The 22,247-nt window shown below is 36.7% G+C and overlaps 2 protein-coding genes and 1 long non-coding RNA gene across 12 annotated transcripts in view; 2 read left to right on the top strand and 1 right to left on the bottom strand.

Annotated features, from left to right (window-relative positions):
• Positions 1–1,053: 1,053 nt before the first annotated feature.
• Positions 1,054–16,387, bottom strand: flad1 (flavin adenine dinucleotide synthetase 1). 7 transcript variants are annotated; one of them, XM_052579065.1, is made up of 9 exons: positions 7,964–8,007; positions 7,645–7,727; positions 6,326–6,478; positions 5,345–6,104; positions 5,063–5,210; positions 3,594–3,692; positions 2,897–3,086; positions 1,506–1,579; positions 1,054–1,416 (listed from the first exon to the last, which is right to left on the bottom strand). In XM_052579065.1, exons 3-9 carry the CDS (start codon positions 6,410–6,412, stop codon positions 1,281–1,283), a joined length of 1,494 nt encoding a protein of 497 aa, XP_052435025.1. In that variant the 5' UTR covers positions 6,413–6,478; positions 7,645–7,727; positions 7,964–8,007; the 3' UTR covers positions 1,054–1,280. The 7 variants fall into 7 exon arrangements, with proteins under 7 accessions (XP_052435025.1, XP_052435022.1, XP_052435026.1 ...); XM_052579062.1 differs by lacking the exons at positions 7,645–7,727; positions 7,964–8,007 and adding an exon at positions 16,130–16,387 and having other exon boundaries at positions 6,326–6,551; XM_052579066.1 differs by lacking the exons at positions 7,645–7,727; positions 7,964–8,007 and adding an exon at positions 16,130–16,386.
• LOC127975205 (uncharacterized) lies at positions 8,772–12,780 on the top strand. Its single transcript, XR_008157451.1, has 6 exons — positions 8,772–9,015; positions 9,108–9,176; positions 9,524–9,595; positions 10,375–10,402; positions 10,619–10,715; positions 11,742–12,780. It is a non-coding gene; the product is annotated as an uncharacterized LOC127975205 (long non-coding RNA).
• A 56-nt stretch (positions 16,388–16,443) lies between the features above and the next one.
• Positions 16,444–22,247, top strand: part of shc1 (SHC (Src homology 2 domain containing) transforming protein 1) — a 35,273-nt gene continuing 29,469 nt past the window's right edge. For 2 of the 4 annotated variants that reach the window (XM_052579059.1, XM_052579057.1), the window contains exon 1: positions 16,464–16,677. The gene's annotated coding sequence lies outside the window, so the exon portion shown is untranslated. Of the gene's footprint in view, positions 16,678–22,247 lie in introns of all 4 variants that reach the window. The other 2 variants (XM_052579058.1, XM_052579056.1) reach the window with 2 other exon arrangements.

The raw sequence follows: 22,247 nt of genomic DNA, 5'->3' as shown, positions 1-22,247 counted from the left end.
ATTTATTCACACCATTTATTGAAAACCTCTATACGAACACATATGCCCGAAAAAGTGCGGGGGACGAATTTCTGTGATGATAAAAGTGGGGGGTGGGGGGGGGACACGTCCCCCGCGTAATCTACGCCCCTGGAGAGAGGTGAAAGGCATTAACATTCAACACTGTAAACCTGAAAACGTGTCACAACATAGCAACAGTTACAATGCAGTGAGACTGAATTATTCAGTTAAATTTATGGTATTGTTCAAAGTATTGCTGAAAAAACAACATGAATAACAGGATATGCACAAACGATAACTTGGTTATTTATTTGTATTTATACCAATAATTATAAATAACCTATAACCCTTACAGAAGGTTTTTTTTTTTTACTTTTAAACCCTGCTTTCCCAAGCAAAGCTTAAACCATGTTTATGCTTCTTTGACTTGTGTGCTGCAAACAAAATTATCAAATCTTTCTATTTATTTCGATTAATTACATATTGATGCTATTTCTAACTATTAATAAATAACTATCCTTATGAATTAAATCGTCTTAAGAACATAAAGATGGTGCTGCTGGTGCAACGCGTCCATGAGCGAGTCGCTTTATGAGAATACACTGCATCGATTCCTGTTACCAGAACGCTGACAAATGTCTAGATGGAGGAACTTTATGGTCTTAGATTAACACTAATGTAATCGCAATTTTAAATGTACAACGTGACTACATCGCACCCGTGAGGCCGGAAACCTCCACTGCATTTCATTAACTGGGGCGCTGACTCTCAGTGAATGAAGATGATGATGTCCGCTTTTTGTAGACTGCTCTCCAGACATCAACATTTGTTTGCATGAACTGAAGCAATACGTAATTTACAAGTCACTTAAAACCTAATTATTTTAACTAGATAGAGCTTTTATCTAACATAATAACTTGGCAGTTGCGGACCTGATGATGTGTTAAAATGGAAAAACCACCCGCAGTTACTCACACTTTTCTCAAAGATACAAAAAACAAGTCATGATTGTTTACAATATAACCAAAATTGATATGAAAAAGAACAATACACTTTGATAGGCTATTGTTTTAATATAAATCTTAAAAACAGCACACAGTTACATTTCTCACTTTTCTACGCACCCAACATAAAGACAGTAGGTCAACACAAACCACAGGCTTTTACAAGAACTATTTCTGATAGTGTAGTTTAGATTCAGTTCCTTCTTAAAAATGTCCTCAGTTGCACGTTTCATTGATTGCCTCTAATACAAAAAATAAGGATGTCTAAGATGTCAGTCATGCCCTTGAGTTGCGCTCCTCCTCCTCATTTTCCAGCTTGTAGGCAGGTTTGTAGCGAGACACCCCTCTCTCGTCCACCACCTTAAGAGATGGATTCCTGCATGTGTTATCCATACTGCCTAAAGAAGTGTATCTATGAGGAAATATAGATAACAGCATAAGCAAACCATGAAGATAATCTAATTTCATGAGTGAGACCGATTGTGAAGAGAAGCACCTCACCCTTTGTCATACAGAATACAGTAGGGCACATACAGGGTTCTGAGGAAAGACCAGATGTCATGATATGTCCATTCCTACAGACAGGGAAAGAGATGGGAATATGAAGCAAACATTCAGAAGTAACAAGGATTCGGGGTCATTTGTTATTCTGAGAACATGCTGTACTGCCGTGTCTTTTACATAAGCGCCACTGATTGGGACGAGGGAGCTGCTGTGTAATGATCCTGGAGAGCCTCATTCATCATCATTCACCATCTCTCGCCTGTTTCTGCTGCCAGCTTACATGAGAGTGAGTGGGAGACATGACAGTGATTTACTGACTGTGGAGTCAGTTTAGACACTACAGGAATGGTGGGAAGATAGGTGGAAACCTGTGTTTTGTTTCTTTGCATCTTTTTTGTTTGTCTCTGTGATTATATGTGTATATACATGTATATGTATATGTATATTTACACATTACACTATACATCTCTTGATGTATTCAAGAGAAACAATATGATAGTATTGTTAGAAGGGAAGTTAAACAAATAATTGTTTTATCATTGATGTTTTAAAGTTTGTGTGGTGAGTTCTGAAATTGATGTTGATTGTACTCCATTTGTAATTTATTCATCCCTTTTTTTAAATACTGGGGACCACAATGGAAATAAGCTGATGGCTTTTTTGTGTATTTTATCTTGAGAGTTTTGAAATGCGAATGAATGAGTCTTTTTGGACTATTTTTGTATCATGTTATAACATTTTGTCAAATAAAACCCAATTTAATTTCTTTTTGTTTTAGATATAATCATCTACAAATAAAAACTAATAAAGTTAAATGTAACCACATCAATCAGAACGAATTTGGCCATTTCCGATTATAAATTAATTTTGGATTGTAAGGGGTGGTTTAAACGTCTTCTAATCCGTTCAATAGGACATGTATACACTTGACCGGATTGAAAACAGAAACTGGAAAGTTGTGTAATGATGCAGAAATGACGTATCGACAAGACATGGCGTAACAACAAGCTGTTGTTGTTGAATCATAAGTGTCAGAAATGTATCATGAATAATGAATGAGAAGTATCAGTCAAAAATTTTTATTCTCCGTATTGTCTGTGGCAGGGCAGTTCTGCTGTCCCAACAGTCCTTTCTCAGACTGCTTGTTTTGGGCAAGGGAAGGACTTTACTGCTTGATAAATATAAGCTGTGCAGTACCAAGCTTCATGTGTTTATCGTCTCCCGAAATATATAAATATTAAGTCTGCTTTTTAAAACAAAGACAAGTAGCAGGAGGATGGCTAGTATGCACTTCTTAAACCAGCAGGAAAACTCTATAAATGTGTGTGTGTGTGTGTCTAAGAATATATATCTAAGTATAAAAAATATATATATTCTTTCCCCCTCACCAGCAGTGGGTTGACCCTCATGTATTCCGGCCAGCCAGGGTCTGTGGGACAGAGGGGTGTCAGTGTGAGCGAGTAAGGGTCGGTCCGTCTCGTTCCCATCAGAACAGCCTGTAGATCTGGCCTCCTTTCCCGGACCTCATGCAGAGCCTGCTGAATACTGCCCTCCACTGAGAACAGCTCCAGGTCATATCTATAGAAGAGAGTGCCAAATAATTACACCTATGAAGCTTTGATGGACACTGATGAATTAATGAGGCCTGGGCCCATGTTCCACTCATCACGGTTAAGGAACAGACTGCAGCTGGTTTGTCAGAGGCTGTTACTGCTTACAGATGGCACATCTCCCTTGAAAGTCTCACTCAAGTGATTTGGTTAAGACATTTCGCTTACTAACTGGTGCCAGATCCCATATCGTATGTGGATAAACAAGCAGGACTGGTGATTCTAACATTTGTGTAACAGTCGTAAAAATGCAATTCAGAAATGTTGTCAAAATAATTGTCTGAATCAGACCTAACTAAATCATATGTTTACATATGCTGGTTTCTGATGCAGGCAAAAAGTTCTGGGAGAAATGCCAGACAATCCAGTCTGTGATTTACCTACTCAAGAGAAGAAAAAAAGCATTCCAGATATTTGTTATCTCCTACTTTAAATAACTGCAGTACTACAATTTTATTAAGGCAACTTGTCTTACCTTTTGATTGTATCCTGCAAAAACCTCTCCATTTCGGGAAAAGGAGAGACAATTCGAATGTAAAGAGCTTTCAATTTGTCTCTACTATCTGGATACCGCCTGAGTGAGAGAGAAAGAGAGAGAGAGAGAGAGAGAGAGAGAGAGAGAGAGAGAGAGAGAGATGGATGTATATGAAACTTCAGGTTGGTGCAAAATAGCATTTATGGTTAAAATGTATATCAAATTGTTTTTTGTTTTGAGAAAAATACAGATCAGATATTGCTAGATAAGACCCTTATTCCTCTACTGGGGTCGTGTAGAACCCTTTTTAAGCTCCTCTGAAATTGCAGTCCACTATTTAGAGAAAAATCTAGCAATGGTTTCCTCAAAAACATTAATTGCTTTCATTGGGACTGAAGAAAGTAAGACATGAACATCTTGGATGACACTGGGGTGAGTAAATCATTAGGAAATTTTTATTCTGGAAGTGAACTTATCTCTCAACTGAATGTGTAACTAGCTTTTGACAACCGGAACTTAAAACAAGCATCTATTCATGTAAAACATTTTTGAAGGTATGCTTGTGCTGTCCTAAAGGGATAGTTCATTTCATTTACTTCCAAACATGGCTTAACTTCTTCTGTGGAACATAAAAGCATTTATTTAGAAAAATGTCTATTTGTTGTCCAAGCGACTAAAGGCAGTGTAGATTTGGTGGAGCCCATGAGGGAAAAAGTTATTTTGTATTCAACAAAATAAAGAAAGCCTTACAGGTTTGTAACAACATGAGGATGACAAATTTTAATTTTTAGAGTAAACTTTACCTTTAAAAACAAATGCCACTTGTTTTGATTACTTCTTTATTAAAAAAAAGAAAGTGAAAGTGACGTGACACTGCCAAGTATGGTGACCCATACCGTGCTCTGCATTTAACCCATCTAAAGTGCACACACAGCAGTGAACACACACAAACCGTGAAAACACACCCGGAGCAGTGGGCATCATTTATGCTGCGGTGCCTGGTGAGCAGTTGAGGGTTCAGTGCCTTGTTCAAGGGCACCTCAGTCGTGGTTTTGCCGGCCCAAGACTCGAACCCATAATCCTAGGGTTAGGAGTCAAACTCTCTAACCACTAGGCCATGACATCCCACTTCCCACAATATTTAAATACATTTAATACGTGTTAACATTTATTCATTATATTAATGCTGGCAACTAAACAGAAGCTGGTGGTCATCGACTTCCATTATTTTATTCCATACTATAGAAGTCAATGGATACCAACAACTGTTCTTTTGTGTTCAACAGAAGCAAGAAACTGGAATAACTAGAGGCTAAGAAACTGATAATAGAATTTTTGAATCCACAATTTTTGGGTGACCTACACCTTTAAAAAAAAGGCATACTATGCAAAATTATGCCAACTGTAATTTAATTTGGTCACATGCTGGCTTTTTGGTTAAGACTTTGTCTTTACTTTAGTCTTCTTACCGTTTCAGAGCAGCATAATATAAATGCAGTAGAGCTGTGCAGTCCTTGCCACCATTGAAGCCAACACAGATTTCATTAGTCGAGTATTTCTCCAGTGCCATCTCAATGGTCCCCAATGCTGCAGCTACTTTCTTCCCCAGCACGGTCTCTGTAATATATTAGGTATACATGCTTAACAAGGAAGCTCTCAACTGATTTAAACTGAGATTTAACGTGGTCAAGATCAAATACATGTAACTGACACCAACAACAGCACTCAAATATGGTTATAAAGAAGCTCACCACTTTTCGAGAGTGCGTACACCTCTTCAGCTGCGACTGACACTGGGTCCGTGACAAGAGGAACCACGGATCCTTCAGGCAGCTCTTCTATCAGTTGAGTTCTTGCCCGTTCCACCTCTTCTGCACTGTCAGAGTCCAAAACCAATCGGACGCGGTGATAATTACTAAGCCAGTCTGGGTAAGAGCCCAGAGAGACGCGCTTGCCCCAACCTGCCTGCAGTTTTGTTAGACACTGGGCGATATCGGTCTCATCCGCATTCACAAACACCTCACGGGTGTGAAAGGTGGTACCAGAACCTGAAAACAGATGGGTAAGGCCACTGAAAGATTTTTCCAGCAGAGAGGGGATGCCGGGAAATATATATACATTGTGGACACTGACTAGTGGGAAGCGATTTCGCTGGCCTGTCTGAGGGTCTATGCCAAAATTGAGTTTGGCAGAAATGGGAACCATGGCCAGCTTCATTTGGGCACTGTTGGAAGTGACCGGGCCAAAGAACCCCTCTACTAGTTTTGTCAGTTCAGGGTGAGCATGCAGGCCTTCGCCAAATGCCAAAGCAACACTCTCGAAAGTGACATCGTCATGGGTGGGACCGATGCCACCGGATGTGATGAGGTGAGTAACAGAGGAGGAAAGCTGTGCCACTTCTTTAGCAATGACTTCCTGGACATCAGGGACCACAGTGATTCGCTCTACGGTGACGCCAAGCTTGCGAAGTCCACGGCACAAGAAGGCACTGTTAGTGTCAACAGTGTGACCCTGCAATGTGAGCACACAAACCAAAAGTTTTTCAAATATTGCGTTCTAATGATTCTAGAAGAGATAATTTATTGCGACCTAGTGGAAACCTCCCTGCATGTGTCAATGGTTGGACAAAAGTTATACAAAATCCAAATAGAGCCATCAATGGTCAGAAAAATATGAACATATACAAGATAAACTGTTAATTGTGACTATAATCAACAGCTTTAGTAAATTACCTTGAGGATCTCATCTCCTATGATGAGAATAGCTGCTGTAACAGCACCGTCTTTCTGCGTGGAGGATGAATTGCAGTTCTGAGCCATTGGGATGATTTGGGCTGCAATTCGCTGAACCCTCTTAGCTACTCTACTAATCCGAGGCAAAGCCTGCTGCATTCAGATCAAAATGATGACACAGGAGAAAGGCAAAGGAAAAAAAAAGGAAGAGACAGATGGAGAGGGTCTGTTGGGAACAAGCACAAAAGTCTGAGCAATAAAACTTTTAAACATCTTTAAATAAAAGTCAACATCTTTATGTGACTTTTAAAACTATAAAAAAAGAGTTTATTTTCAAGACAAATCTAAATTTCTCAATATCTCTAATCTTCTATATACATATATAAACATGAAACCAAAATGTACTTTCAGTTAAAAACAACTCTTTAGGACTCCATGGGTGATCGTAATTAAACCAAAACTGTGAGATGGTTCAATGGCAAAACCCAGTCTAATTAAATAAATACGAGCGCTAAATGTTTCAGGGTTTAGCACGGCATTCATTTACACACAAGCAGTTCATGATCCTGTGTTTCCGGGATCTTGATTCAAGATAAATGTGTTTCACACAATCTCACCTCTGAATGTTTTAGGATTATTTATAACACGCATTTAAAAAGGCAATATGCACCAAACTGTCCAAACTTGCAATAAGAAGTGCTTATAAACAGGCACTTGTCAACAAACAGAGGCTTTGAGACCTGTTTTTTATTTTATTTAAAAATTTTGTAAACATCTGAAAATGAATAAATTAACACCATACATATTAGTGTTGCAATTTTACAGCAGTGATGTCAAATAAAAAATGTAAAGTTTTCTTTAAATAATATTTTTCTAGTGAAATACTGTAACAGCAACATTTCTTGCTGCCTTCATACTTGATTTGATGATAATACATTATTATTTTCATATATTATACACACACACACACACACACACACACATCAGAAAAACTGACCAAACTGTGCAGCCCTACAAACGAGCAAGGTAATACATTCATTGTTAAAAGTCAACAGAACATTTGAGACAATACAAATAACTTATTGCGAAGTTTTAAGAGTCCTGAAAACACATTTTCTAAATTAGTTTATTACGGTCGTTTACAAAGAAACTAAAAGTGCATGACAGTAAAAAAAAAAAGAAGAAAAAAAAACATTCTTGTGTCTGCATATTCATCCAAGTTGATTTATCTTATCTGTTTTAACAAAGCAACTGGATATGCATGGAAATGTCTAATTTATCCTAAGCAAAAACACACGTTTGTTGGCAGAATAGTTTACCTGGAAGGCACGAAACTGAATCCTGCGTTTAGTCCAGATTTCGTTGCCAAATAAATACTATTCAGTGAAGCACTAATCTCATTCTAGAGTAAGTCAGGCAAAACAATGATTAGATTACATGTGGTCAGACTGTACAGTCACCATGATCTCAAGGTACTGACACGAACGAGGTCCCAAGTGTTACGCATGCCCGTGTCGTGAAAGCTATAAGCTATAAGCAAACCAGTCGTAAACATTGATACTAGCTAATGCAAACGCATATATTATACAGAATCGGGATACTATTTTCTAAAAGCTGTCCTCACGGTCGAGAACTCACCCGCCAGTTACATATCAGTAATAACACTTGGTTGCACTCTTCCTTTCACGTGACGTCTCTTGGCCAATCGATACGAGACGTTGCACTGCTTCCTTAATAAACTAACCAATCAGCGTAAAGAGGGCCGGAACTTCCCCGGGATGTGAAAGCAGACTTGCAGATATCCTTTACAAAATATGTTATTTATGTAACACAATTTATCTATGTAAATTGTGTATGCTACATTTAATTGTCTCTTTGAACAAATGATAAACGATTTATGTAAAATCAGCGTGGTTTTCTTCTGCAGTTAGTCATATGACCACTTGAAAGCAGCTTTGACACAAAGCAATATTTCGAATATTTAAATGTGAGTTTTTAATGAAAACGCCATGTGTAATATTATGTTCACTTCGGAAGTCTAAACACAGCATACTAAATACAATATAGTGCTACTGGAAATCCATGATGCAGCATCCGTTGCAAAACTTTTTCACCTTTAACTTAGATCGCCCCCTGAGATCCATATCTTGTCCACAGGAAATCGTGGGATTATGGTCCCACCCAGCACCAGACGTCATTTGGACGTCGTTTTCTGGTCTAAATCAAGTCGGCCCGTCATGGCCATCTTTTAGACCAAAAAGCGACGTTGAAAATTGGTCTTCATTTGGTCCGTCGGATTTGGTCCAAATTAAGCCCAAAAAGCGACGTTGAAAATTGGTCTTCGTTTGGTCCGTCGGATTTGGTCCAAATTAAGCCCAAAAAGCGACATTTAACGTCTTTTTTTTTTTTTTTTTTTTATTTAATTTAGCCCAAAAATAGATGTAAATGTGCTTTAGTCCAAATTTAGCAGAAAAAAAAAACACTTTTATTTCGCACCACAAAGCCATTAACATAAACTAGTGAAGAAATTAGACATCATGTCTGATCGCACTGTTAAATATATTTAAATATATTTTGAAAACACTTGATGGTCACGCGCTGTACTGGAGTCACCATGGAAACGGGGCTCAGCTCAACCGTCAAGCAGCTGAACAGACGCTGTCTCTCATGGTTGTTTTCACTAATTTCAGGTAAGTTTAATCCCTAAATTACACAAATGTTACATAAAAGTGTCCCTGAAACTTTCTTTCAAGTAAATGACACGCTTTCGTTGAAAATGTAGTTTATAGAAATGGTCAGTGTCTTCATGAAAAGTCCGTTAGCATCTCAACTGTAATGCTAACTACAAGAGGTAACTTTATGTGCATTTTTCACAATATATTTCGCCTACATCAGCATGAATCTGTAATTTTCTTATATATGTGTGTGTTTATATAATATTTTCATAATGTGTGTGTGTGTGTGTTTGTTTGCATGTTAGTTATTTTGATGTCCACACTGTAAGAGTATTAATCGATTAGTAAACCTAAAACTTTAAATTCTGTTATTATTCTTTTAATTTTTTTGTATAATCTGTAAATTAATTTTCTTTTCTGCATTTCACCTCTGCTATAGTTTATTTATAATAAACATGGCATTGTATAATAAATATTGTTGGCTTAGACAGATTGACAGAATGACAGATTGTTTATGTTCTAGATTCTTCCATGCTGATGGCCGTGCCTGTATCCAGCTGAAGAACATTTTTAGACATTATGAAACATATAACTAGTAAGTAATACCTCAGACATACACTATTATTCAAACGTTTAAGGGTCAGATTTATCATGTATTTACATTTACATTTATTCATTTAGCAGACTCTTTTTATCCAAAGCGACTTACAGATTAAGACAGTGGAAGCAATCAAAAACAAGAGCAATGATATATAAGCAATGTTATAGTGCTATAACAAGTCTCAGTTAGCTTAACACGGTACACATAGCATGGGATTTTAAATAATATAATAAATAAAGAGAAAACAGAATTAAAAAAAAGAGTAGAACAAGCTAGTTAGAGGTCTTTACTCGTACACACACACATACACACAATTGCATAATAAATGTAAAGAAAATATAATACAAAAAGATTAGAAAGGTAGTTAGATTTTTTTTAAGAATAGAATTAGAATAGTGAGTGTTAAAGTTAGAGGATCAAATAAAGGTGGAAGAGAAATAGAAAATATTATTTAAAAATGTATTTAAAATAAATCTTTTATGCTCACCACTGCTGCATTTATTGGATTAAAATACAGTAAAATAGTAATATTTGAAATTACTAGGGGTGTCCTTGACTAAGGTTTTTCATAGTTGAATCAGAATTTTTGAATCTTGCCGATATTCGACTGATAGTCTAATCATATGTTTGGGGGCAGAATACATTGAGTCAAGTCTGACATTCGACAGTCATAATTACTGATCTTAACACACTGGTAAAATGTGTTATGAACACCTCGCAGATATAAACGGGGTAAATAATAGTTCATCATTGATGGATCTTTTCTATTTCAGAGACTGAAAATCATTGATAAACCACAAGGTAATTGTGAATAAACTTATTGCAAGAGGAATAATAAGAAGAAAAGAAAATGCATGTGTGATTTAATATTGCTTCTTATTTTTCAATGTTGAAAGTTCTTTCTTCTCATCTTTGTGCATTTTCAGATGTTGTGCATATTTATGGATCAAATTATTTAACGTTGTTTAACTTTTTAACATTATAATATTGGTTGTCTTCTCTTTATTCATAATTAAGCTCCAACCCCAGTTAAGCAGACCTGAGCAGCCGATCAAGGATCAGCAGAAACTCTGCAGAACGGTGGTCCTCCAGCCCAGGACTGGACACCAGTGTTGTAAGTCATTCTGTCTCTTTATAGTGAATGTTCAGAACATATTGCAGGAGATCTCAACATTGTCTCACAAGGTCCACTTACATGCAGAGTTTTGCACCAATCTAGTGCAGTGCACCTGAACACATTAATCAAGGTCTTCAGTTTTGCTAACTATAAGTCACAGACAGGTGAGTGTGATCAGGTGTGGACGTAAACACTGGGTGTGTTTCACTCAGGTCCGTTGCTCAGTACTCAGTGGTGAAGGGCTGCCTCAATCACTATTTTCATTTTACGGTGCACTGATAATTCGCTATAAGAAAACACGTAATAGATTTTAAAACACAAACCAATAATATATTTCAGCATAAACATATCACTAGACAGGTAATGTCTAATCTAGTAAACATTTCCAATTAATTTATTAATTAAATCTTGCACATACATGTAATAAAGTATTCATCATAATGTGCTGTAAATAGCATTAAAGTAAGATATCAGTTTTATTGTTGTGCATTAATGTCAGTAGTGATGTTGTACAATGAGGACAGAGATAGTCACCAGTGTATAGTGAGCCACAGTGCTTACCAGTACCTACATTTGTGTACACAATATATTCACAACTTGGCAAACTGTGAAGCTGATTGAGACGTAAACTCTGCATGACAGTGGACCTTAATCCAAGCATATGTCTCTGTACTAAAGTAATGGGAGTTACCAGATCAGGGTGTTTTTAGACCATGATACCTGATTGGCTGACATCATAGTGACGGTAGGTTTAGGGTGGGGTTTAGGTAAGGGGGATCATTTTGATTGCATGATTTAGAAACACCCAGCAGTTTGAAAACACCCACAAAGTCATAAACGCCCACTTTTACTCTGCAGAGACCTAAGTCTCACCTTAATGGCCAGAGCTGACAACCCCTGACATACTGATTAGTTAATAATCCCTCATAAAGAATGAGTACACTTTAATTTGTACATTTTGGACAAACATTGTTTTTTTATTATTAATTTACATTTTAGTTACGGTTTTCTTTCTCACTTTAGATGCTGCAGAAAAAAGAGCGAGGCTAAAGCATTCAAAGTGGAAACATCTGCCGTGGCTCATTAATCCAGAATTGGGATGGAGGAAGGAGCAGAAGAAGCAGAAGATCAGAGATCAGGCAGAGATCTACTGGTGCCCCTGTGGGAACCCCATTTACCTAATGTGTTAGTTTAACCAAAGATTTTCCTCACTCACCTTTATGTTGTTCCAAACCAGACTTTTGTTCATCCTTGAAACATAAATGCGGAACTTTTTAATGAAATCTGAGATTATTTTCTTTATATAAAATAACACATTCACACAAGCACCATGATGCATCAGTGTTGCATTGGCGTGAGAGCTGGCGCTTTTGGTGCTTTTGTGAAAATCCATTGGGGAGTCATAATTTCTGAATAGATTATTTTTGCTGTTGTTATTGTTTGTTTGTTTTTTTTAGTACACAAGGCATCTGTTAAAAAAATATCTTAATTTGTGTTCTGCACAAAAGGGTGTTATGGGTTTGGGGCAACATGAGGGTAAGTAATTAATGACAGAATTAAAATTTTTGGTTGTTCTAATGTGGTTATAATTGGTCATAGTTTATTTGTCTTGAAAAAATATATTTATACAGAAACATGGATTAATTTGATAAGTTTATAGTAAAGCCTTTTAAATTGATTAAAAAAAAAAATCTAAATAAATACTACTCTTTTGCAAGGTCTATTAAAAAAATATGGACAAATGTAATGGTTTCCACAAAATATTTGGCAGCACAACGGTTTTAAACTGATAATAATCAGAAATGTTTCTTGAGCAGCAAATCAGTATATTATAATGATTTCTGAAGATCATGTAATACTGAAGACTGAAGTAATTGTGTTAAAAATTTCAGTTTACAGGCATAAATTACATTCTACAATGCATCCACATAGAAAACAATTATTTCTGTAGTTATATTTCACAATATTACAGTTTTTACGGTCTGTTTAATCAAAAGAAGCTTAAGATGTGATCAAGATTTTACATGAAAGATGTAATGTGTCAATAAATGTGTCAATATACTGTGAATTGTCTTATTTTCACTAATTAGGAATATGACAAATAATTCATGGTTGTAATTAGGTCTGGAAAAGACGTCTTTTCACCGTTCACTTTTCAACCACATTTAAACGTAATTTGGACGTCTATTTATAGACGTCTTTTTGACGACATGAAAAAGACGTCGTTTCACCTTTCACTTTTCAACTAAATTTTAACGTTGTTTAGACGACTGCCAATGACGTCTTTTCGACGTCTTTTCAACGAGTTTTTGCTGGGTGGGGTACGTTTGTATTCCACACCTACCGCGCTTCTTTTTTGTAAAAACAGCTTAGGTACAGCTGTTGAATTCAAGCGTTTTTTTTTTTCAGTTCTGGAGGAAATATCATTTTTGAACTTTTTTTTTAATGTATTGATTTGCAGGGTAGCATTTATGAATTATTTTAAAAGAAATCTATTTTACTTTATTGGTAAAAAAAAAAAAGAAAAAAAAAAGATGTTGAAGCATCCACACTTTTTTCCAACAAATATTAACAACTTCATTACTCCAGTAAGCGGTCACAGGTGGTAAAGTAACAATGTCTTGCTGAAATAGTGACCAGACTGATCTATTATTGTTTTTATAAGGAAAAGCAAAGCACAATTTGCCAACAGAAGTATTAAACCAAACTCAAAGAGACTGGAAGTAGAGATAACATGGCGAAAATTTCAAAGTTTGACTTTTCACACACATTGCCCTGGCACGATCCAGAAAGATGAAACCTGTGGCGGATTGCCCTTCATCGAGAGGGACTGCAGCCAGCATTTTCACCATCTGATTTCACTGTAGCCAAAGGAAAAAAGACGCTTGAATTCAACAGCTGTACAGCTGTTTTTACAAAAAAGAACCGCGGTAGGTGTGGAATACAAACGTACCATAATCCCATGATTTTCTGTGCACGCGCTCCACAAACTCAAGTTTAAAGCCTGAGTTGACAAAGAAAGTTGATGAACAGCATCGTGGTTCCCAAAAAGCTGGATTGGAGAGGTTTAGTTTTATCAACTCAAAACTAATCCTGTAACTTTGAATTTCTTCAGCTACTATCATGGTACAGGTCCCAGCTGTCTAGCAGGAAAAGTTCTGTTTAGTTTGCACCAATCCTGTTTTTTCTTTTTTTTTTTTTTTTAGGTACAATTTAAGTGGCTCGGCTTTCAGCAGCGTTCATTGCCACTTACACAGCACAGCTAACCTGCTCCAGGGCAGGGTAATTATTATAAAGCATTTATTTTAAATGAATATTAATATATACAGATCATATGTAATATACATAAGTGGTAGAAACAATAGAAAATGCTTTAAAAATATATCAACTATATTATGTGATCAACTATATAAACTAACTTCAAAAGTTTCACTTGTGACTGCACTAATAGAGCAAGATAATTTATTTTATTTGTCCTCTTTCGTGAACAAGCACTACAGTGTAAATGCATTTACTATACAGTATATTCCTCATATTCTTTGATCTCTAAACCCTTGGGAAAAGAGTTTTGAATCTTGCTGGCTCTCTTGCGAGAAGTGAATCACACTTGCTCTGTGCTGAAAGGCATGCGATTGGCTGTTTGCCACTGCAGTCACACACTCATGTGCACTTGCTCCACAAACTCAGGTTCAAAGCCTGAGTTGACAAAGAAAAATGATGATCAGCATCATGGTACCAACAAAGCTGGATTGGAGTTGTTTGGGTTTGTCAACTCAAAACTAATCCTGTAACTTTGAATTTACCATCATGGTACAGGCCCCTGGCTAATCAAGCTCTCCATAAAACAAAACAAAAAAAGCCCTACCAACTATACAAGCACCTCATATGTAATTCTATCAGTTGATTTTTTTAATTGCATCAATGGATTAAACTAATAAACTAAAATACTTGTATTATTCGGCAAGCCAAATTTTTTTATGCATGTTCGGATTGAGTTTTTGTTGCATTTACACAGTTCTGACCAGCAGGTGTCACCAGCGTGCGGCGTTTCGAGCGCTTCAGTGGGAATAATGATTCATTTTAGTGATTCGAATCTTTTGAAATATTTGAAAGCATTCAATCACCGATTAGTTTATTGGCTCTTCCTAAAGGTTATGTCAGTAGGGGGCGATTTGAGGGTGACTTATTTGATGTTATGAATCAGTCTTTGAATTCATATGAACTATTTCTTAAAACACAGAAACAGGGCATATTATATTTGTTAAAACAAGCTGGTTTAAAAAAGAGCATTTGAGCGTCATATGTATTTTAACAGACCCCAGTTTCCTAGATCATCCTAGTAAAGCAAAATTTTCTCAATATGTTTACACCTGGCCATGATTTATACCAAGCTATGTTTAGCTAATCTTTAGCATTGTTCAAATAGCCTACTGTTTTTGAACAATGCTGCATTTAATGCATATTGAATTTATATATTGCGCAATATAGTGCAGACCCCTGTAGTAGTGCTGCACATGTACTCCTGTTAAAAAAAACCTCTGACCTAGTTAATTCAGTTTCAGGTATTTGAAAAAAAGTGCTGCTGCGAATATTTTTCAGATTCAAAACACAATGTGCTTATTCCTTCAGTAGATTTAACCAATGAAATGGGTTAAACCTGAGTGAAAGTCCTCATTCAAATTCTGTTTGCTGGAGCTTTACAGGCATGACTTGCCATACAGAGTATGGGCCACTTTTACAACACATTATTTGTGATTTTGAGGCTTGACATATGTGACCCATGACCACAAAACCAGTCATAAGGGTATTTTTCTTTTTGAAAATGAGATTTATACATCATCTGAAAACAAGTTAAATTAATAAGTGTTATGATGTTACAATATTTAGTCGAAATGCAACTAGCCTCTTTGAAAATCTGGAATCTGAGGGTGCAAAAAAATCCAAAAATCGCATTTAGAGTTGTCCAAAAAGTTTTTAACAATGCATATTATTAATCAAAAATTAAGTTTTGATATATTTACAGTAGGAAATTTACAAAATATCTTCATGGAACATGATCTATACTTAATACATTACCCAATATTTTTAGCATAAAAGAAAAATCTATAATTTTAACCTGTATTGTTGGCTATTAATACAAATATACCCATGCTACTTATGACTGGTTTTGTGGTCCGGGGTCACATATTTAGTCACAATTTCTTGTCATTACATGCAAGAAACCAAAATTGACATCCCTTATTTTTGTTTCTTTTTGTTCCACCGAGTAAATAAAGTCATGAGGCTAAATCAGGAGAGAACTTTAATTCTAATATCATCTTGTATCATCTAATAACTGGAGCTTGTAGGTTAATTGGCGTGAATTTAAAACTATTTGCTGTTTATTATAAAAGAAAGAAAGAAAAACTTACACTGTTCTTAAACTCGCTTCATGTTGTTGTTAATGTGATTTAAAACAGTCGCCTGCATGTATGTTTTAGGTATAATTTCAAATAGTTTCCTTGTCAATAAAGTCCATAAATGCCCGGGAAAGTCCATGAATGAGTTCATAATTCCTGTTTAAGAAAAAAAAAATGTTTTTTTTGTTCAATTGTGAATCGCAGAAAAAAAGAAAAACAGGTCAAGGGCGCGCGCTGAGAGAACCAGGTGCGGACGCTCTCGTGGGCGCCAAACCACATGATACAAGCAGCCAGTCATCCGATCGCGGAAGTGCGACTTTTTTTGGACCGTGAAAGGGGAGGGGTGGGGGTAGACTGGGGGAAGAAAGGGAGGCAGAGCCGAAAAGAAAAGTTACATGGTATTACTCGTACTCGACGTGTAAATGAGCCTGGCGAGACCAGTGCTTTATTTGGTGTCTGGACCGTCTTTTGTTCTTCAAATGTGATATTTTCAGCAAGTTGATCTGAACAGTGCTGAGGAGAGCAGGACCGGAATCGAGGGGCCGAGAGGAAGCGATCTGGTAAGTTTAGGCAAAAGTTGACCACAGTCATGACTGTTACGATGCGGGACAGGATTCCATACTGCTCCGCTCTGGAACGCGCTCGCGTGCGTGTGTTTGGTGAAATCAACTGGTTACAGCCTCTCAGGTTTTGAGTCAGACTTGACGATTTGCTTAAGTTTTAGCAGCCTTTCTGTTTTCTACATCGGCCGTTCATGGCATTTTGGCACTGAGCAAAATGTTGTCTCATCATTACCCAGCGTGCACACTGTAGACCACAAAAGAGCTTTTCAAGAATCGAGATGTGTTGTAACTTTTCAAGGCAGTGTAAAGTTTATCTTACATGAAACAAAGTGCGAGCAAGTAGGCTACTTAATAGCCTTTACGCGTATTATGGTATAGAAATCGACAAAATTATGTTTTTTGATGACTTAAACGTGGCCAATAACTGGTATGCAGGACCAAATTAGTTATATTTGTTAATACTGCTTTTCGACACAATATCAATAATCAGTTGATTACAAATATGAAAACAACGCACATTATTAATATTTCAGTAATAATTTGTATCACCATTATTATCGATAATAGCAATTACTGTTTTCTAAATGTATAATTAAATAATAATTATTATTTTAACATCTTACATTTATGTGAAGTATTGTGTTTAACTGATTTATTTAAAATGTATCACCTGAATTAGTTTTAGATTTTTGTCTAGTGTAGATTTGAATCCTTTTGTTAATTGCATAGGTACCATGTGCAATTCTGAGATCGCCATGAAAATAGCCTTGATCTCGGCATGGCGTATTCATATTTATGACTTTTAGCTTGTCTACCTATCTTCTTCACTGTTAGAGACTGCACAAATGGTTTCATTATTGGTACTAATCTTAAAAACACAATTTCTTTTGCTAATTATTACATAAAATTAAGCTGATTCCAAAAGAACCGATTAACCAAATATGTGGAAGTGTTTGTAGAAATGTTTATCAAACTGATTATCAGACTATCTCTATTATGTCGTATGGGGCAAATGTAAATAATCTCTTGTTGTTGGGAGAATCAGTTGTCCTCAACATTTGGGCCATTTATCATGGACTGTTCTCGCCAGCTGCGAATCCTACACCAGCGTGAGCTCTCATCTGCTGCATGAGCAGCTGTCACAGACATTTGGAGCAACTCAGTCCAACATGAGGGACGAGGCTATATGTTCCTCTCCGATTCAGATGTCTGGCTGTGACATTAGACCATAAACTGTACGCTGTCTTTAGATTGTACAGTCATTTATGAAACTATGCCTGTGATGTCAATCTCAGGAAACTGAGTCAGTAGTTTTGTTGCTGATGGAATTGTGTTTAAGATGAGCTTCTTGAGGGCCTCATCTTTCATATTACATGAGTATATCCAAGCCAGCTGGTCTCTTTCCATCATATTTTGTCATGTCCATGTGCTTATGTTGGGAAAAGCTCTTTGAGCGTTTTTAATGTCTAATTTGGGCTTTTCAATTACTTAAAAATTTAGAACAAGTTGATTGTGTTTTTCTCCTTCTTAGATTATTATAATTGTAGAAGAATGATTGACTGTAGTGCCACGACACAGCCAAACAAGATTTATGATGAATTGACAGGCTTGCTTTTTTGTAACTCTCTCTTTTTCTCTTTTCTTCTAAATATGATATCAGGTTCCTGCAGATGACACAAACTGGTGAAGGAAGCTCTAGATCGCTCACAATTTCACCTGATTAGAGGCAGGGCGAACAGAAATTATTACTGCTAAATCGACTCTTTGAGACTGTCTGATATCACAGTGACACACACCTGCTCAGTCTCAGATGAAAAATCGAGTGCTCAGAACAGACATTTTTGTTTCTGAAGTGTATCGATCTGTCTGAGGCGTCCGGCAGGCTTCAGAGCCTGTCAAAACAGAGAAGACTCTTATATTGTCCCTTTTTAGGCCTCTTCCAGACTTGCATTTTGTGAACTTCAGTTGGAAGTCCTTCAAACGATCTTGCTTTTGTGGTAAATAATTACATATTGAATGATGTTTGCCCAGTGGATTGCAATCAGGACGGATTTATCTTAGAATGGATTTTATGAACAATGCATTCTGCGTGTATTTCATAATTACGGCCCGATGCGTGTTTGGTTTTGGTGAAGTTACTGATGTTTTCTGCTGTCTGGCTTCCTCCAATTTATGTCAAGTTTAGAAACATGCCACTTTGAGCTACTATCCCAAACTTCCCATCTAGTCTCTGAGGAGCACTCGACAGGATATCATGTTCCCGTTCTATCAGAATGTCCCGCTGAGTAGTTTGGGTTTTTGATAGGCCAGATGACGCATAATTTTGCTGTCTGGTCAAGTTGACTGCTTAAACACGTTTCCAGATCTAGTCCTTTACCCTGGGCGGAACGTCAAATGGGGTTTTCCATTGGTTTCAGATTCAGCTGTGGCATATCTGAAGCATTTTCACCACTGAAGGCAGCAGTTTGTCCCAGCCTGCCTCCTGTCATGAGGCTCCAGTGTTTTCATCCTGAAGGTTTCTTTAAGATACCTTTGTGCAGACCTTGCCCATTACTAGAACAGCTAGCAGCAGTGACATATAGGTGGTCAACTCTTGAAACAGTCAACAGGATGTTGGTTAGGTTTGCAACAAAGCAAAAAGTTCAGCTGCATGCAGAAGAGCGTGGACAGATAGTGAAGCCACGTGGATGATGTAAAGCGATAATAGAAAAAAAGCTCTGCATGCGGTGGGTAGTTCAAATGTCATGATGCTTTTAGTACACACAGACCACATGCAGCATGCATTGTCTTTTGTTTCTCTCTCTTGCTCTCTTTCTCACCACTTGATTAGTTGACTTGTACCCATAAAAGTGTAGGGAGGGGCATTTCCTGCTCAATTCTGACCATGTTCTGTGTTTCATTTCAAAAGACACAAGCACATACATGCAACATTAGCTTAAATCGTACATTAAAAAAAATAATAATTTTATATATATATATATATATATATATATATATATATATATGTATATGTGTGTGAGTGTGTGTGTATGTGTGTGTGTGTGTATATATATTAGTGCATTCCTGGTCTCTTTGATGCACATCTTGGAAATTTATTTAGTAAATCATCATTATCATCATCAAAGTTTATGTACTGAATTCATCAACTTCAAGTACATGTATGATTTTATTTATTTTTTTCATACATTTTGGAAATTGACTTTGCACCTTTTCAATCAATTTTTGATTCCCTGATTTATGGTTTATTCAAATATTCCCAAATATTCATAAAAATGTGAACCGAAATCAGCTACAGACACAGTATAGATACAGTCACATTCTTTGTTTATAACAGTTTTATCTGGCTCTTTATGAGCCACGCAGGTAGTAAATAGAGCAAAGGTTCTCTCCTGTCTGTCTGTCTCCCTTCATGTCTGGCACCTTAGTCTGCCTGTCTCTTACAGGACATTTTGTCTCCTCACGTTAACACCCTGTCTCTGATTTGTCATTTTTTGTCATGGAGGAAGTGAGGTTTTATTCATTTTTTCCCTAAATTTCTCAAACTGTGAGATGTCGCTTCAGAAAGTGAAGATCAACTGTGTAGGCCTCTAAATCCCTTGCCTTTAAAGAGTATTTCTAATTTGTCACTATTTACACACCCCTATATCATTCCAGCCCTGTATTTTAGATGGTGATTTATATTCTCAAGTTCTAAAAAGTTCATAAAATGCTGCATAATGAGGCCCATTGTTGAAATATGAGACCCACTGATAATCTTCCCCTCTGACACAGCTGTTAAATGTTTTATGAAAGAAAGAAAGAAAATAATACCGGTTCAGAATGACATGTGGATGAATAAATGTTGACTATGTTAATTTTTAAGTGAACTGTCACTTTAAAAGTCAGTCCTAATGTTTTAGTGTGTGAGGAGTGTTACGTGACCTCTGACCTCTTCCAGCGGTGGGATCTTCTCTAAGATCACACACATCCTGCTCCATCCTGGTGAGCTGTTTGTGGTTCCTGTGAACCTTTTACCTCCTGGGATGCTACGGCCTTTTGTCTTGCTCTGACTAAACCCGCACATGGCATACCCACTGCGAGAGACATGCAAGCTGTTTCTCAAATCCTGCACTTGTGTCCCCGACGCCTAGGCATTTGGAAATGCGAGCTCGCAAATGTTTTCCCAAGTTGAGTTTTTGACAAGGATCCAGGGATGATTATGAGTTAAAATGCTGGAGACTTTGACCTACTTTGTGAAATCCGTCTGTATTTTGTTGCTTGTTTTAGCATGTGGTTAGTCTAAGGTCAGTCCCACATAAGTTCTGTCGTAGTGCCACATGATTTCTCCTTGAAGGTTTAATGTCATATATTATGAAAACATTCTTTTGTACTTATTCTTAAGTTTTTCTTGACTGTATATAAATGTATTGGTCGCTCAGAATTTTCAGATTTTTAATGAAAGGTGAAGAGTTGCAGGAAAAAGTCTTTTGTACGGACTTAGATAAAAAGTTCTAGAAATTAAAAGTTTTATTTAGCAAAGACACATCAAATTTAACAAAAGTGGCGTTTATAATGTTACAAAATATTTCTATTTAAAAAAACACGGTTCTTTTTATCTTTCTATTTGTCAAATAATCATGAAAGCCAAATGTATTACCATTTCAGCCAAAATATTAGGCAGCATAACTATTTTCAACATTGATGATCATGATAAGAAAAGTTTCTTAAGCACCAAATCATTTCAATGATTTATGAAGGATTATGTGACACTGAAAATTCAGCTTTCCCATCACAGGAATAAATGACATTTGAAAATATATTAAAGTAGAAAAAGGTTATTTTAAATTGTAATAATAATTTTAAATATGATTGTTTTTACTGTAGTTTTGATCAAATAAATGCAACCTTGGAGAGCATAAGAGACAAACTGACCCAAAGTTCATGCACAGCCTAGTGTATAGTAGAGGTCAACTAATAGATTTAGTAGATTAAATCTAAAAAGCGAGTTGTTATTTATTTCTTTTGATTTTTGAGATATATTTTCTTGCTGCAAGACAGGAAGAGAAAGTGAGAATTGGTGTTCGAGGAAGCGGGCGATGCTGTGTGTTTTAGCTGAATGGACTGCGGTAGTACTTGGAAAAGAGAGAAGGAGGGAGAAACCTAAAATAGAAACCTCACACTTTTATAGTCTAGAAGCCTGAGTGAATGCTAATCTAATGTCCACTCAGAAAAGCCAACGACCGATTCCCACAATTCATGTCAGCATGGCTTGAATCTTGATGTCACGTGGGGATTCGAGTTGATAAATGTGCAGTATTAATCTTGGCAATCGTGCCAGTAACAGTCAGGGGACTATTGCGTGTTTTATGTTTCGTTACTAGTTCTGGTATGTTGCTAGAGCAGCATTTTAGTATTTCATGTTAAGGTTGCTGTATTTGTAGAGCATACAACACCTGTGTGTGTGAAAGGTAGACTTTTTTTTACACGGTGTACATGTCTGAGAGAATCAGAGATCACATAAGACCAATATGAAACCACATGTAAAAGTTTTCTCGGGCCTTTTATGTTGTTTTCCTGCTTCACTTAAA

This window comes from Carassius gibelio, chromosome B16, assembly GCF_023724105.1.
Source record: "Carassius gibelio isolate Cgi1373 ecotype wild population from Czech Republic chromosome B16, carGib1.2-hapl.c, whole genome shotgun sequence".
Lineage (NCBI taxonomy): Eukaryota > Metazoa > Chordata > Actinopteri > Cypriniformes > Cyprinidae > Carassius > Carassius gibelio.
This window is presented reverse-complemented; position numbering and strand designations above follow the sequence as displayed.